This window comes from Podarcis muralis, chromosome 17, assembly GCF_964188315.1.
Source record: "Podarcis muralis chromosome 17, rPodMur119.hap1.1, whole genome shotgun sequence".
NCBI classification, from domain to species: Eukaryota; Metazoa; Chordata; class Lepidosauria; order Squamata; family Lacertidae; genus Podarcis; species Podarcis muralis.
The window spans coordinates 9,092,164-9,109,977 of NC_135671.1; the positions used below are offsets into that span (position 1 = coordinate 9,092,164).

Sequence of the window (17,814 nt, forward strand, 5' to 3'; positions counted from 1 at the left end):
CTCGGCCTATAGAGTGAGATGAGCGCGCAACCCCAGAGTCATCCGCGACTGGACCTAATGGTCAGGGGTCCCTTTACCTTTACCTTCATGATGGAGGGAAAGGTTACTCAAAGCAACTTACAAGTTTTAAATGAAATTTAATAAATAAATAATAAATAATGCTTATAAAGCATCTCACCTGCTGGCGGGTGCTTTGCAACTTCACACAGACACCTCACCTAAAGCACATTTGAAGCTACAGCAAAGGTTAATCTAGTTAGGGCCCCTCGTAGCCCAAATCTAACACTCCAAATGCCTTGTCCTCCGTTCACCTGCATGCAGGTGTTTTGTGCTTTTGCGCTGAGCAAACCATCATGATGAAATAGAAGCTGGGCAACTTGCACACATTTTTATTTTTCTGAAGTCCATGGTTCCAGAAAGACTTCCACAACAAGCAGATGCGGCCCTTCCACATTGATCTTTTGGAGTAACCATCTCTGGGTCAGCTTAAAAAGAGTTCTGTGTCTGTGTTTTCAATATATCCCATTAATGAGGGTGTGAGTTTTTAATGCATTTTTGTAAGCCACTTTGAGTGGGGTTTTTCTTTTCTTTTTTTTACAACCAAGCGGTGCTATAAATTTTATGAAATGCAGTAAATCAGTTTTAAAATGTGTGGCACCTTTTGAAACTGCTATGCAGGGGAGCCTTCCATCCCAAAGGGGAATCTCTTGAGCCTTCCTATTTCTGCAAGGAGAGGAAATCCTGGCCTCTGAGAAAAGACTGAAGATTGCTTAGAAACTGCAAACCCTCAGAGACGAAGGTCGAGATCACGTGGTGTGTGGCTGTTTCCCACTTGGTTGCAGGTGGGTTTGCAGCTGAAGGGAAAATTACCAGCCAGGAAACCCTAAATTAAAAAGTGATTGCAATTTGCCTTAGGTTGATGCAAACTGAGGAGGAAAGAACAAGGAGGACAAGTGGAGAAATGAAGCTTCTGGGGGCAGACGCCTCTTGCTCTGGGCTTGCCTTGTCAGCCTGGTAGCATCCACATACTGCAGGATTACAGCTCCCATCAACCCTGGCTAGCATGGCCAATGGCACTTCAGATAGCCCAGTTGGTAGAGCATGAGGCACTTAACCTCAGGACTGCAGGTTCAAGCCCCACGTTGGGTAAAAGATTCCTGCCTTGATCTAGATGACCCGCATGGTCCTTTCCAACTCTACAATTCTATAATTTTATGATAGGAATTGTAGTCCAAAACCTCTAGAATGCACCAGGTTGAGGAAGACAAATGCAGACACCAGCAGGGATCTCACAGTTGGTTGTTTGTTTTGTTTTGTTGTTATATTATGTGGGTTGAGCTCCCTGCAAATGGGGGGAGGGGGAAGCAATAGACTGGTGGTCTGCGTTTGCCTGAGCTTGAGTCTGGACTAAGGATTCTGAGCCCCTGTGTTCTGATTCGACACATGATATCCAATCACAGAACATTTCAGGATTTGGGCCTCTGCCATTGGCCCTTAAACTCTGAGTCTCGATTCGCAGCTTGGAAGTTTAGACAGCCAACCACGTTGGGAGTGGGAGTGGCCCAGGCCTTCAGAAGTGTATATAACCAGTTGCTTTGCCCCTTTTATCCAGTTATGTAGTTCAGTAAAGGTTCTTGATGTTATCACTGTGTCTTGCCTCACGGGAATCCGCCTACACTTCAGTGTGTGAGACTTATGCAGGCTTTGTGCTTTCTTTTGGTAATAAGGCGGGGGGCCATTTGATGTTGCCGCCTCCTCCTTTGCCCGGCTGGGCTATCTCTTTCTTCCAGGAGAGAGAAGGAACCCCCATCCCCGGGCAAAGGTGACTGAGGCTCACACAATCTGGAGGCAGGGAGATTGATCAACTGAGAAGCAGGCTTCCATAATCCGCCTGCTTCTCAGCTGATCCAAACCCTACTGACCTCCAGCTCATGCGATATGAGGGCCAGACCATAATGGCAGCTTCACCTGGCAGTATATTGCAGGTGAAACCACCACTGCTCCCGAGTCCCTCTTCCACAAGGGTGAAGCTGCCATCGCAGTCTGGCCCTCGTACCAGTCCTGGACAATGGATTGATACATTGCCCAGGCCTAAACATCAGCCTCCCCCATCTCACTCACATGTTGGCACCGCTTCCTGCCACATGTTTCTTTACGGCATAAATCGTAATTCTATGCTCATGTGAAAGCCATGGCTTTCCCAGTAGTGATGTATGAAAGTGAGAGTTGGACCATAAAGAAGGCTGATCGCCGAAGAATGGATGCTTTTGAATTATGGTGCTGGAGGAGACTCTTGAGAGTCCCATGGACTGCAAGAAGGTCCAACCTATCCATTCTGAAGGAAATCAGCCCTGAGTGCTCACTGGAAGGACAGATCCTGAAGCTGAGGCTCCAATACTTTGGCCACCTCATGAGAAGAGAAGACTCCCTGGAGAAGACACTGATGCTGGGAAAGATGGAGGGCACAAGGAGAAGGGGACGACAGAGGACGAGATGGTTGGACAGTGTTCTCGAAGCTACCAGCATGAGTTTGACCAAACTGCGGGAGGCAGTGGAAGACAGGAGTGCCTGGCGTGCTCTGGTCCAGGGGGTCACAAAGAGTCGGACACGACTAAACGACTAAACAACATGCTCATGTGCTCAGTCACCTGGTTAACTGCTGTAAAAACAGGATGTGAGCATTTATGGGCTATTGGCCTCAGCCAGCAGGAACGTCTTTTGTTTCTGTTTTTGAGATTTGCGAACTACTGCTGAAAGAAATTTCAGCAAAACCAGATTGCCTTTTAATGCGTATTATTATCCCCCCTGAACGGTTCCCTCCCCAGCTGACTCTGCTTCTAGCCCCCCCCCCCTTTTGAGTGGTTTCTCTTTTATTTCCACTCCTTTCCCCACAACACATCCTGTTCTCCAATCTGCGCTTCATTGCATTAGCTGCTTGAAGAGCACCAAGGATGCTGTTGTGTCTGGAGTTGGCTTGGTTGGGCAAATGTCTGCTGAGAGGTTCCTTTCCGTCAATAAGCTTCCATTTGCTGCTCACTTTACTGTTCCCGTCAGGTAAGCAACTTCTTATTACCACCATCTTTTAACTCCGTGGTCTTTAAACTATTCTAACCTGGGATTCATTTTTAACCCCAAAATTCACTATTATTTTTTGCTTATATCAGTAGTTTTTAATGGTACGGTCAAACTATTATTTAGTCAAACTAAATAATAATAATAATAATAGTCAAACTATTATTTACTGTCAAACTATTATTTATTAGTATTGGCTAATCTTGATTATCTGGGGTTAATCAGGTCGACACATACTCTTTTTGAAGTTGCAATGTCTCCCTTTAATTGTAAGCCATCTAATTCAGCACTAAATTTCTTTTACCTGCATTCCTTTCTTTTTCTTATAAGGCAGTGCTGTAGACCAGTCTGCAGATATGATTGTCAGGGGAAATGAGCGAGTCATCCTGAAATGCTCCCAACCGAAAACCCGCTTCAGCTACATGTACTGGTATAAGCAAGAAAGGAGGTAAGATGCAAGGCTCCAGCTAGTGATTTATTCGAGAGAAGGCGCTGGAGACAGGTTTCCTATTGAGACGGAATTTCAAGACTTCTTTGAGAGCCCTGGAATGCGAGATTTCAGCTTGAATCTGATCTTGAAAGAAGCAAAGACGAGAGACACGGGCACCTACTTCTGCGCTAAGCAAGATCACACAGTGAAGAGGCTACACAGGAAACCAGTCACAAACCCCTTCACTGGGGAATGTACATGATAATTGTTGCTGCACAGATATGACCCAAGATATTTTGCTGCCTGAGGAGGAAAAATCCAAGTGCCATCCATGTTCTACTAATTAAACATGAGACATAACTGACTGGGAAGTTCTCCTGGATCAGTCCCCCCCCCCCTCTCTCTCTCTCTCACACACACACATTATTTCAGGTGAATGAGAGCGCAAAGTGACAATTCCTAGATCTCCCTTTGCATTAAAGAGCTTCACCACTGTTTTATTTTTTTGAGTATTGAATCCATACATTTCGATTCACTGGGATGTCCTCTCGGTGCGTGCAAAGAGAGGAGAGGGAATCTTCTCAAAATATGTTGAATTTTGATCAGTTGGATCTCATAGTGCTATCAATCCACGAGACGTAGTTGCAAACTTTGGTGTAGACTCCAGGGTAGCCTTTCTGAGCACATCCAATGCCCCAGGAGACAATTCCCTGGAGCTGCCCGTTGCAGACCACGGGACCACCAGAGTCTCCCTGTGAAAGAACACAAGGAAAATCTATTCAGTAAGTGGTAGAAGTGAGAGACGGAATATGACTTGTCTTACTCCGATACCTTGCAACAGTTCGTAGAATGTGCCCCTGCCAAACTATAGACTAACTGTCATTGAGATCCTTTTTATCTAATTCCTGCCACACAGGCATCAGTCTCTTGGACAGTACCACCGAAGCCTGGAGTTGGGGTGGGATTTCTGAGGGAAACTGCTCAGCACCTCCCCAAAATGATAATTCCAAGGGTTATGGGGAGGCAGGGAAGCTACGGCAGTTAAAGCAACTCAAAACCTAGTAAGGTTTGTCCTGTCAATGCAAGCCCTGCACAAGAGTTTCTGCTTGTGCAATGGGGCTTTCCCATCCTTTCCTCCCCACACCCACCCAAAATGGAGTTGGGGAGGGGTTGGGAAAGCCCCCAGAACAGGGGCAGAGAGGGAATGCTGGAATGCTTGCATGCTTGCACTGACAAGCTATTCACCATAAAGCAAAGTGGTCTATTCACTTTTTGAGTTCCCTCTCCCACCCAACATTCAAGCGGTGTACAGTGGTGCCTCGCAAGACGAAATTAATTCGTTCCGCGAGTTTTGTTGTCTTGCAATTTTTTTCATCTTGCGAAGCACGGTGTCGGGAAAGTTTTGGAAAAGCTTCAAAAATAACCAAAGTCTTTAAAAACCTCAAAAAAGGCTACCACACCGCGTTCTATGAGTTGCTCCTCGAAGTCAAGTCGCAACTGCATTAACGGTGTTAAGAAAAAGGAAACAAACTTGCAAGACGTTTCCGTCTTGCGAAGCAAGCCCATAGGGAAAATCGTCTTGCGAAGCAGCTCAAAAAACAAAAAAACCCTTTCATCTAGCGAGTTTTTTGTCTTGCGAGGCATTCGTCTTGCGAGGTACCACTGTATAAATGTTGTTAAATAAATAAACAGGGTGGCATTTTCTTCCAATCAATAAGTTGAAACAGCCATGATTTCTGTTAAGTTGTAGGTGGACATATCAGACGACACAGCGATTCTTCAAACAGCTCTTGTTTATTCACAGGTCAGAACAGAACTGAACTGAAGTGTTCAGCCAGCCTGCTTATATAGAGCTCCTCTAGAACTCAACAGTAACCATTTTCTGTAACTATCCAATCACTGAACGTCACTTTCGATCCCTTATTTGCATATGTGGACCTGAACTATCTACACTATCCCCCTGCTGGCCCAGGGTGAGAACTTCAGTACATAACTATTTCCAAGGCCTTTCATCCCACTGTAAGTTTTTACAGGATTTTAAAGCAGCAGAATTGCCAAATAAACAGCAGGTCCCAAAAGACTAATACTGACCTTATAGGGTCTCTCTACAGTTATAATGAAGAGCAGAAAGTAGACTTATACTTAGTTCGCTCAACTATCGAGTTGTCTTTTGCAAACAGACCAATAACTCAAGGATTAATCCCGGCTGAACAAGAGGAGGGATTAATGCTAAAGCAAATCTCAGAACTATCTTCAGGTACTAGTAATGCTAATATAAAAGACTCTTCCTCCCAGTTCTCTGGGACAAATGAGGAGGGACTCATCAGTCATCAGGTGATTTGCACTATTAAAAGAGGACATTGTATGTATAAAATCTTTTTGGGGCTGATTGTAATAAAATTCTCACCATCCTGGTAGAAATTTGCGAAACCTTGGCGGGGGAGGGATCTGATAAAAGTGTTTGTGGGGCCTGAAAATAACACCAATATCCCCTCCCATACACATTTTGCCTAATATACATTTTTTGCAAAGCAATTTCTCCAAATATAGTGCTTTTTAATTTTCACTAATATACACATTTTTAAAAATGCACACTTTCCCCTCGTATACACATTTTTATATGTATTCCTTGGCTGCAGAAATGCAATGCAAATTTGGAGAAGTGCAAATTTTGATGGACAGCTGTGGTAGGTACTCCTTTAAATGCAAACTGAATTGGGTTTCTCCCCATCCCTCAACCTCCATGGTAGCAATAGGCAACTAGAGACTGGGGGTGTTACTCTGCCTAACGGGGAAATGTCTCTCTGAACTGCCTGATCCCAAAGAAATCCTCCCTCTCTTGCTATTATCCCGTTAGTCCTTGCTCAGCAGACATAATAATAATAATTTTATTATTTATACCACACCCATCTGGCTGGGTTGCCCTTCCTGAATCACTGACTACTAACTGAGCATCTGTAGACATCTGCCAAGAGACCTCTATGCCACTACACTGAAGTGCCTACGGAAAGAGAGAAGATTTACCTGGCAGGAGTCTTTGCCGCCCTCCAGAAATCCCAGACACATCATGTTTTGCGTGATTTGCCCCGGATAAGCTTTCGTGCACTGGCTAGAGGAAAGCACGGGAGCATTCAGGCACTGCAGGAGGTCAGGGTAGCTGGCTGCAGGAAGCATAGGAGAAAAGAAAATAGGAATGTTGCATTCATTATTATGATAGAGGGACGCGGGTGGCACTGTGGGTTAAACCACAGAGCCTAGGGCTTGCCAATCAGAAGGTCGGTGGTTTGAATCCCCGCGACGGGGTGAGATCCCATTGCTCGGTCCCTGCTCCTGCCAACCTAGCAGTTCGAAAGCACGTCAAAGTGCAAGTACAGTAGATAAATAGGACAGCGTTTCCGTGCGCTGCTCTGGTTTGCCAGAAGCGGCTTAGTCATGCTGGCCACATGACCTGGAAGCTATACGCCGGCTCCCTCAGCCAATAAAGCGAGATGAGCGCCACAACCCCAGAGTCGGTCACGACTGGACCTAATGGTCAGGGGTCCCTTTATCTTTATTCATTATTATGATTTACGTGGAAAGTATTGCACTGGAAGAAGCAAAGATCACCAGTGTTGAAGCAATGATTCTTCAACATCAACTTTGTTGGACTGGTCATGTTGTGTGGATGCCTGATTGTCGTCTTCCAAAGCAACTACTCTATTCCAAACTTTAAAATGGTAAGCGGAATGCTGGTGGTCAACAAAAGAGGTTTAAAGACTGTCATATGTTGAGCATGGTTTCGACTTTGGAAAGGCGGCATACGAATAAAATGATTTTGAAAACGGGGAAAACTTCCTTTCATGATTTTCTTTCCCCTGTAACTATAGATTATAGATAGTATTTTAGGCATCGGGCTGGGGGTGATTTGGGGAAGTGAAGCAATGAGGAGGGATTCTGCTGGTCCACATCCTGCTAAAGGAGACTGCCCTCGTGATAAGAGGACATGGTCAGTGTTGAAATAAGATTCAGCTGCCAGTCAGCCTGGCTTATACACATGGAATGGAGTGGAGAGCAGGGTGAGCCAGGGGTGTGGAGTCAGGGGGGAGGGCTGCTGGTGCAATGGCCCTGGGTGCACTTTTTCTGGGAGGGCAGCATGGGGGCGACACAACAGGCACGCACCCTTTGATCCCAGCCTCACAGGGTGAGGGTAAGACTGGAATCAAAGGGCACATAGCTGTTGTGTCCTTATGCTGCCATCACATCAGCATTGAGGGATGGGCAGCCATGCCCTGCCCCGGGCACACACACACACCCCGCCCTGGGCACCATGAAGACACGCTCTGCTACTGGCGTGAGCAACCTGCCTGTCTCATTCTGCAAAAGTACTTGGACCAGCCCTGCATGGGCATAGCCAATGGGGAGCAAGGGGGCAGCTGCCCATCCATGAAAGTTAATCAGTAAAAATACTTAACTAACTGGGGTTCTTCCCTCCCTAACATAAATCCTGGTTGTTGTTGTTTAGTCATTTAGTCGTGTCCGCCTCTTCGTGACCCCATGGACCAGAGCACACCAGGCACTCCTGTCTTCCACTGCCTCCCACAGTTTGGTCAAACTCATGCTGGTAGCTTCGAGAACACTGTCCCACCATCTCGTCCTCTGTCGTCCCCTTCTCCTTGTGCCCTCCATCTTTCCCAACATCAGGGTCTTTTCCAGGGAGTCTTCTCTTCTCATGAGGGGGCCAAAGTATTGGAGCCTCAGCTTCAGGATCTGTCCTTCCAGTGAGCACTCAGGGCGATTTCCTTAAGAATGGATAGGTTGGATCTTCTTGCAGTCCATGGGACTCTCAAGAGTCTCCTCCAGCACCAGAATTCAATCCTGGTTCTGCCTATGCAATCTGGGTATTGCTTTTAGAGAGTAAGTTACAATGGCAATCTTAGTCTTAACTTTAAAGGGCACGTTAAAAGCAACTAGATCTTTTTTAAGGCAACAGAAGGAGATGGGAGAACATGGTTGGGTGGCTAACATGTTGCTCTCTACCCCACCCCCACCCCCGGTTTGTACTCAGCATTCTTGCCCTTGCACCTGCATCACAAAAGAACACAAAGGAGGACTCACTGCCACTGCTGCGGGTGTTGCCCCAGCCGGAAATGAGGCACTGTGTCCCGGTGGTCACGCAGCTGGTGGGCAGGCTGATCGATCTGACCCGGGTGTTGATGGTTGCCTGGGTGGACAGCTTGATGAGCATGATGTCATTGTCCAGTGTGTTGGCGTTGTATCTTGGGTGGCGGATGACTTTGGCTGAATTAATGTACTGCTCGCTGCCATCGTTTAAGGTCAAACTGTGTTCCCCAAGTCTCACCTGGATACGTCTGGTTTCAGACAAAGAAGAAGACCTTGATCATCCACATGACAATAAAGATATTATATTATTATTATTATTATTATTATTATTATTATTATTATTATTATTCCTGTTTCAACACCCCACACAACCCCAGAACCACTGACATTGCTGCTTTTCTTTGGAGCACACCATTCTCCAAGGTGACTTGAATCCTGACAAATGTGGGATTGGTTGCTCAAAATAGGCCATCTGGTCCATCTAGCTCAGAAATGTCCACACCAGGCTTTTCCAAACTTGGGTCTCCGGCTGTTTTTGGACTACAGCTCCCATCATCCCTAGCTAGCAGGACCAGGTCAGGGATGATGGGAATTGTAGTCCAAAAGCAGCTGGAGTCCCAAGTTTGAGGAAACCCTGGTCTACACTGACTAGCAATGGTGCTCCAAATTTGAGGCAGGAACTCTTTTCCCCAACCCTACCTGGAGATGGCAAGGATTGAACCTGGAAACTTCTGCACGCAAAACGGATGCTCTTCTACTATGTGGTTCCTGCTTCAGTGCAGGCTGAGTTGTTGGCATCTGTCTGTCTCGAGAGACAATGCAATGTGTGCCTCTGGGGGTGAAACCACTGTGTAGCAGCACCGAAGTGACCTCCCCAGACTGCAATCCTGGCCAGTGTATATGGAGGTCCTGGGCTGCCCAGATGCCAAGACCCACCTCTTGGCCTCTCTGATGTGGTCCAAAGGAAAGCAGAAGAATACGTTTGGTATCAGCTTGGCAGCAGACGGGGTGCCAACTTGAATAAAATATTGGAGAGGAGCAGGTAAGCCCCTCCTCATATAACTGACCACAAGACGAGGTGCATGTACATCATTTGAATGGCAATGCCCATCAACTTAGGGTGGGGCTGTCAAACATTTTATTGGAAGGCCAAATAAACCTTGGCCCCTAGGAGGTGCCAGAAGGAAGCCTACAAGGCACCATCTAACTGGCATAGGAACTCTGCACTCTGGATTTGTGTAGGTTTACTCCTCAGCCCTTTCTTCTCCTGAAACCACCCCAGAAGGCAGCAGAGGTTTAGGATCGGAGGTTTCCTTCTCCTAGATGGGCTACCTTCTCAGGTTGATGAGCCCCACCTGCCCCTCACTTCCCTCTACAGCACGTGCAGAAACAGCCTTCTTGACCACTGGACCTACAGTTGGCCTCGTCTGCTCAATCCGCCAGAGCTTGTCTTCACATGCAGGGAGGTCCCTAACTCACCAAGGGTTTGAAATCCAGTGGCTACCTTCACCTGGTTTAGCCAACCAGCTGGTGCCGTTCCCAGGGTGTGGCTGCTGCCACATGCTGATAGCTTCTAGGGGACACAGGTGAGAGCTGAGTGCAGGGTGGGAACCAAAGGTAGACTAACTACCCCAGAAGAAGCACAATGTGTCCCCCATCAGAGGTACTACCCCCTCATCCAACATCCCATGCACCCTCATGCAGGTTGAATGTTCCAGTGGCTATTTCCAGTGTTAACTGCAGGGGGCAGTGTCTGCTACTGCTCACAAAAGGAATACCAAAATAAATACAGTGGTACCTCAGGTTAAGAACTTAATTCGTTCCAGAGGTCCATTCTTAACCTGAAACGGTTCTTAACCTGAGGCGTGCTTTCGCTAATGGGGCCTCCTGCTGCCACTGTGCCACTGGTGCGCGATTTCCATTCTTATCCTGGGGCAAAGTTCTTAACCTGGAGCAACCACTTCCTGGTTAGCAGAGTTTGTAACCTGAAGCATCTGTAACCCGAGGTACCACTGTAAATAAAAAATCAGAGCAATACTGTTGAAAGGAGCAGCATGACCAGTTTGTTTGTTTTTTTAAACTTACGACTTATAGCAGTGAGCAGCCGAAACAACCCACTGGTTGTTGATAAGCGAACCACCACAGAAGTGGTATCCGGAATTCAGGGAAACTTGGTAGGGGACAGAATGCGACTGGCAGGTGTAGCCTCCCACGATTTTATCATCATCATCATCATTGATGGGGAAGGCAACTGGGGGAGGAATAAAGAACATCAAATTCAGTATTTGGGGTCCTGGGAGACACACCAGCCTACAGAACGGGCTTCATGAGGTCTATGTTCCATGGCTCTACTGTGCAAATGATCAAGCATAGCAGAAACTCAACCCGCTGTCCGTCTTGTCTACAATTAATTAAAAAACCCTGGCATGCCAGAATTCTTTCCTTCCATTTAGCAAGGCAAGGTTCTTGTCCGTAATCTCCATGTAGGCGAAGAGTTGTCTAATTGCACAGTGTACTAGGAAACATCTGGTGAAAGGGAAAGGAAAAGAACTCAAAATTTCTATATCTCCCAGATGTTTTCCTAGCCTGGTCAAGTCCTGTTTCTTACGTACTTGCGGACTAAGCAAAGAGCCACCAGTGTCTCCTATTGGAAGGTTGGCCACTTTGCCCATCCATGCCTCCTTCAAGAATCTGTCTTTAAAATAACGTATGGTTATTTCAATGAATCCAGGGACACTTTTTTTTTTTGAAGCTGAGTAGCAACAGGGAGTCAGCAGTGGGGATGGTGAAGCGAAAGACCCTGTACCCAAGTACACATGCATATTGTATAAAGGTACAAAGCCCTTCTTTTGCACCCTGTGAAACATAAATGCTCAGAGCTTTTAAAAAACTGGGCAACTGCGTGCCACCTGCCTGTGACTCCCGAACCTCCCCCGAACTCCTGCCCGCTTCCCCCTTTGTTTTGACTGAAGGGCTTTGCACCTTGCCTGACAGAGAAACCGCCCGCCTTGTGCCCCTCCTGGGCAACGGCCATCCACCCGCAACTCCTGAGCCTCCCCCGATCTGTCAAAACAAAGGGGCAAGGCGGAAGGAGATCTGTACCGCCGGACATCCCCAGTTCTCCTTCAACAGTGGCAGCAGCAGTGAACAGCTCCTGAAACCAGCCAGTGCCAACTGCGCTACCAGGCTGGCTCCAGGCTGCTGAGGCTGCCGCTGCCACATTTCCCGGGGAGAGAGTTGCAAATCCAGGGACAGAATTTGTCCAGGGACAGATTTGCAAATCTGGGGACTGTCCCCGGAAACCGGGGATGTCTGATAACCCTAAAATAACAGGCCTCTTGTGTTTGTCTCCATTTGCATTTGGCTGAAGCTGGTCAGGACTGGAAGGCAGCGACAGACATCGCAGAGGCACAGCTTCCCTTTGGGTGTGACCCCTACTTATCAAAGAGGTAAACAGTCTCAGGAGTGTTCAAAGTGGCAGGAAGAGCCATCTCCCCTTGTTACACAGACAGGAACCATGAGAAACCCAGACACTTACCAGCCACTCCCAAGAAGGCTATGAACCAAACAGATTTCATGGTGATTTCTTCCAAGTGGGAAAGCCAAGAGGAAGCATTGCATATTTATATCCTGGGGTTATCTCCACCCCAAGGACTTTATCCAATGGAAAAGTACACAATGGAAAATCTAGAAAATCCATACTTGGGTTTGCATTAACAAGAGGTGGTGAGGACAAAGAGAATCAATCATACATTAATCACAGACCCTCCAAGTGTCCCTCCAAGTGGAAAGAAATTGCAATTGAGTAGATTGGAAGTCTAACACAAAGGTGGGGTGAGGGGTGGTGGAGGGTGATGAGAAAAGGAATTATCTGTGGGATTGAGTGCAGGTATGTTTGAACATTTTTAAGGATTGTATGAAATGTATGTTTGTATGCTTGTATATTCGCAATAAGTGTGTATTAATGCTGAATTATTTTAATAATAAAAACTTTTTAAAAAAATATAGGATTGCTAACCCATTCAGGTGTCAGCTAACATCAGTTTGAGATTATATGCCCCTAGCAGAGAGATGAGCTCCTTTTTCTCTGTAGGTCCCCAGCTGCTTCACCTCATTGGCCGGACAGTCTCAGAATCAGGGCCAATGAGGTGCTCAAGTGAGCCTCTTCTTCAACGGAACTCCACTCCAGCACTGAGGAGGCAACAGATGTCTTGTTCTGCATTTCTCTTGCAACAGACACCATGTGGCGGTCGGTGCTGGGTGTCTCTGTTGGCCTGCAGCTGTTGACAGGTAGGGATCTCTCTCTCAAAGGCAGGATGTATCTAAGGGCCTCCATATTTACAAAAGGCAGGCTGAAAAGAAACCAGCTGCACAGAATAGTCCTTTCAGGAGAGATCTGCCAAGGTGGTTGGCAATGAGATAGAAAAAAATGCGTCCTACAAGCAATATGGAAATTGCAACAGGGAAGAGAAATTTGGAGGAGAGAGAATACCGGGAGAGATTTGATGTATGAGAGAGAGAAGCACAAAAAATAAGTTATCTGCCTTGGGAGAAGAGGAGGTTCGTAGTTCAGACATAGAAGGGCCTAGTGCAGGCTTGATTCCTAATGGCCAGGGTACCAGGGAAAGGGAGTTGACCACCAATCTGGTCTCTAGGTTCACTCTGTGTCTTTCCTGAGGAAGAGAAGCTCAGCAGTGCAATGTGGAGTGGGAAATATTGAGGAGAGGGTGCGTAGGAGAACTAGAAAGAAAGGGGTAAGGGAGTGGACTGGGAAGAGCTGGGATTATGGGATGGAACCTTCACCACAACCTTTTTCTGATGGAAGTATAAGCAAGTAGTTAGCACAGAAGTTGGACGGAACCAAAGAACGAAGAAGAAAACAACAACAAGGGGGGAAATGTGGAGCCGAACTGTGACATGCGCTCTCTCTTATTATGGGCCCTTCTTCGTCTCTCTGGGGTTTTGCAGGTCTCTGCAGTGGGATCAACGTGATACAGGAGGATCGCTTCCAAACCATCCGAGAAGGGAGCAAAACAAGCATAGACTGCAAGCATGATGACTCGTCCTACTTATCTGTTTTTTGGTACCGGCAGAAGAGCAACAGCGTGCAGAAGCAGCTGCAACTCATTGGATTTTCTATACATGGGAATGACCCAGAGATGGAGATGACCCAATACAGCATAGACAGACCGGAAGTGACTCGGGCCTCCTTGTCCATCCCTCAGGGACAAGCTGCAGATACAGCAGTGTATTTCTGTGCGGCTAGTAAAGGCACAGCGAGAGTTCTCTGCCTCACAGCTGCACATGAACATCGCAGCTCTGCCCACACTCCCACCTAGGCCACAAACACACGCAAACTATAACCAGTCACCTTCATGTTCGGAGGAGGGCAGGAAGCAGCTGCCGCTGCCGTTGCTGATGGCATGTCTGCAATGATCACCCAGTGTTCTCTAACCACAGTTCGCTCAGAACTTCAGTTGTATGTCCCCCAAATTGCTTTTGAGAAGTTGCTTAACTTGAAGCGTGATGACAGAACCTTGTCCCAGACAAGCCGAAGAGGGACAGCCAGGTTAGCTCCCCAGAAACCATACATACATACATACATACATACATACATACATACCCCACCCATCTGGTTGGGTTTCCCCAACCACTCTGGGCAGCTTCCAACAAAATAATAATAATAATAATAATAATAATAATAATAATAATAATAATAACAATAATAATAAATTATTTATATCCCGCCCTCCCCAACCGAAGCCGGGCTCAGGACGGCTAACAACAATAAAACAGTACAACAGTACAACACAACACTCTAAAATCATTCATTATAAAATTAATTCAAATCAAACCAATGGCAACCATTGGGCCAGAGCTCCATGAAGGTTGCCGAAGGAGGGAGTCAGGCTCTCCATGCTCCATTCTGAGCCTTTTTTTTTTTTTTTTTTTTTTAAATAACTTTATTATATTCCAGCAGTTAAAAACATATATACATCATCCATAAAAGAAAAAAAGAAAAACATGAAAACCTAAAGGAAAACAGAATATACAAAAACACAATTGGATTCCTTGCTGACTATACACTCAAACATTGTACAAATCTATAACATTGTTGACTTCCCACCACCTCGAGCGAGCGGTGACTCAATATTACGTTCAGCAGTGTCTTTATCTAATCATTGTTCTCACCTCGCGATTTTTATATTATGCCTACTGTGATTTTGTCATTTCCCAAGGTCCGTTCCATGTATGAGAGAAATTTATTCCAATCGTTAATAAATTTGGTATTCTTCTGTTGCCTGATCTTCTGTGTCATTATTGCTGTATCCATATATTCAATTAGTTTAGTTTGCCATTCACTAATCATTGGAACGTTGGCTGTTCTCCAATTCTGTGCTAACAGTATCCTTGCGGATACTGTTGCATATTGAAAGAGGGTTTGGTCGTCTTTTTTGATTTCTTCCCCCACCATTCCTAAGAGGAATGCCTCGGGCTTTTTGGGAAAGTTATACTTTAGGATCTTTTTCAACTCATCGTAGACCAACCCCCAAAATCTTTTAACTTCTTCGCAGGACCACCACATATGGAAGAAGTCTCCCTCCTTCCTCTTGCATTTCCAGCAAGTCTTCTCCTCGGTTTTATACATTTTAGCTAATTTCGTTGGTGTGATGTACCATCGGTACATCATCTTTTCCATGTTTTCCCGAAGTCTGACACAAGCTGAAAATTTCATATCTTTATTCCAGAGTTTTGTCCACCTTTCATATTCTATAGGGTGTCCTAGGTCTATGGCCCACTTAACCATTACTTCTTTGATTTCCTCATCCATTGTATCCCAGTCTAATAGTTGGTTATACATTTTAGTTAGCAGTTTAGATTTCCCCTCTATTATTTCTAGCTGGAACTTGGATTTATTCTTACTCATTCCGACTTTTTTGTGTTCCCTCCAAACGGCGTTAATTTGGTGGTATTGCATCCACCCCGTTAGTTTATCCTTTAATTCCTCATAAGGTCTGACTTCCCAACCTTTGTCTGTTCTTTTCAGGAGATCAGCATACGTCCACCTTTTGCCTTCCATATTTAATTTTTTAATTACTAGAATATCAATAGGTGACAGCCACCATGGGGTGTCCTTTTCTACTAAGTTTTTACATCTGTTCCACACCTCCAGTAGTGCTCCTCTTATGATATGGTTGGAAAAACCTTTATGGACTCTCCCTTTCTCCTGCCATAAGTACGCATGCCACCCGAACCTGGCGTCGAACCCCTCTAAATCCAATAGGTCGGTGTTATCTAAGACTATCCATTCCTTAATCCAACAGAGGCATGAAGCCTCATAGTATAGTTGCAGGTTCGGTACTGCGAAGCCTCCTCTCTCTCTTCTGTCGGTGAGTAACTTATATTTAATTCTAGCCCTTTTGCCTTGCCAGATAAATCTGGACAAGGTCCTCTGCCAATCTTTGAACATCGTTGTGCCCCTAATTACTGGGATATTTTGGAATAGGAATATCATTTTTGGCAAGATATTCATTTTAATGGCGGCCATTCTCCCTTCCCATGAGAGTTGTAGTCTACTCCAACTGTCTAGATCCCTTTTACATTCTCTCCAGATCTTATTGTAGTTATCCTCCACCAGGTTTATACTTTTTGGGGTAATCCAAATACCCAAATATTTAACCTTTTTCGATACTTTTATCCCGGAATCCAGTTCTATTTTGTTTCTTAGTTGTTCATCTAGATTTTTTATCAGGATCTTTGTTTTGATTTTGTTTAATTTGAACCCGGATAGCCTACCGAACGCCTCCATTACCTCGATAACTGTGTTTATCCCTTTTGTGGGGTCTTCTATTGAGACTACTAGGTCGTCGGCGTAAGCTTTTACTTTATATTCTTTTGTACCTATTTTAATCCCTCTAATTTCCGGCGTTCCTCTTATTCTATTTAGTATAACTTCCAAGACCATAATGAATAACAGGGGTGATAGAGGGCACCCCTGTCTTGTGCCTTTGGAGATCATGAATGAGTTTGTCAGGTTACCGTTAACTATTAATTTCGCTCTTTGAGTTGAGTAGATCGATCTTATGCCTTCCAGAAATGGTCCTCTTATTCCTACATTCTCCATGTCAAGTCCTGCAGGGCCCTAGTCTTTTGTGACAGAGTGTTCCATTGTATTAAATTATTAATACAATGTTCCATTGTATTAATATTATTGTATTAAAAATACAATAAAACATCAAACATTAAAAACTTCCCTAAACAGGGCTGCCTTCAGATGTCTTCCAAAAGTCAGATAGTTGTATGTTCTGCTCAGTGGCAAGCAGTCACTGGACTAGGGGGACAGGGCTAGTCCCCTAAATGTTCCCGCCACTGCTTTTTTTCTAGAAAAAGAGGTGCTCACCATGAAGTTGTTAGAGCAAGTGCCACACTTTTTAACAACAAAAAGATGTGCTGCTACTGCGTACCCTTGAGTACCCCCTGGGGGGGGGGGGAAGCACTGGTTCCCAGTAAATTGGAGCCTGAAAGTATTATATATATAATTTTTATTACATTTTTCTGTTTTAAAATTTAAAATACTCATTTAAACATCCTTAAAATATCAATGACTTCCCCTCTTCTGTTTCCATAGTTCATTTTGCATATCATAAATCCCTGCATATTTTACAAAAACTAAACCATTCAGTGTTCCGTTATTGCATCCATCAAAACTTATTTACACTGTTGAATTTATCTTAATGCTGCCAACGTTTTCAAGTGTACACAATTCCCCACCATGTATTCAATAAAGGTTTTCCAATCTTCTCTAAACGTATGTTCTCTTATTCTATATGCTAAGTCTGCAAGCTGCGCATATTCTGACAGCTTAAGTCGCCATTCTTCTTTAGTTTAGAACCTTAAAGTATTAAAGTCCGGTGCCTCCTTCCCAAAGCCCAGAAAGCTTCTGCCCATCTTAGGGAGGGAAGCATGATGTCTCTGATCCTAATTGTTCCCCTACCATCTCTGGGTCAGCTTTAAAAAATGCTCTGCGTCCGTGTTTTCAATACATCTTTATAATGAGGGGTGCAATGCATTTTTGTAAACCGCTTTTCGTGTTGTTGTTGTTTTCCCTTTTTAAAAAATAATAATCCAGCAGTGTTATAAATTTCATGAAATGCAGGAAATCCATTTAAATGTGTGCTTCTCCTTTGGAACTTGGCCATTCAAGGGAGTCT

General features: G+C 45.2%; 1 protein-coding gene and 1 gene segment (V, D, J or C); one reads left to right on the forward strand and one right to left on the reverse strand.

Annotated features, from left to right (window-relative positions):
* Window positions 1–3,999: 3,999 nt before the first annotated feature.
* Window positions 4,000–12,190, reverse strand: LOC114588185 (trypsin I-P38-like). Its single transcript, XM_077921699.1, has 5 exons — window positions 12,141–12,190; window positions 10,688–10,853; window positions 8,597–8,850; window positions 6,527–6,663; window positions 4,000–4,254 (listed from the first exon to the last, which is right to left on the reverse strand). Exons 1-5 carry the CDS (start codon window positions 12,178–12,180, stop codon window positions 4,105–4,107), a joined length of 747 nt encoding a protein of 248 aa, XP_077777825.1. The 5' UTR covers window positions 12,181–12,190; the 3' UTR covers window positions 4,000–4,104.
* Window positions 12,191–12,843: 653 nt separating this feature from the next.
* Window positions 12,844–13,941, forward strand: LOC114588189 (T cell receptor alpha variable 5-like). The segment is given in 2 exon segments: window positions 12,844–12,892; window positions 13,571–13,941. Coding segments are annotated over 2 exon segments (420 nt in total).
* The last annotated feature ends 3,873 nt before the right edge of the window (window positions 13,942–17,814 follow it).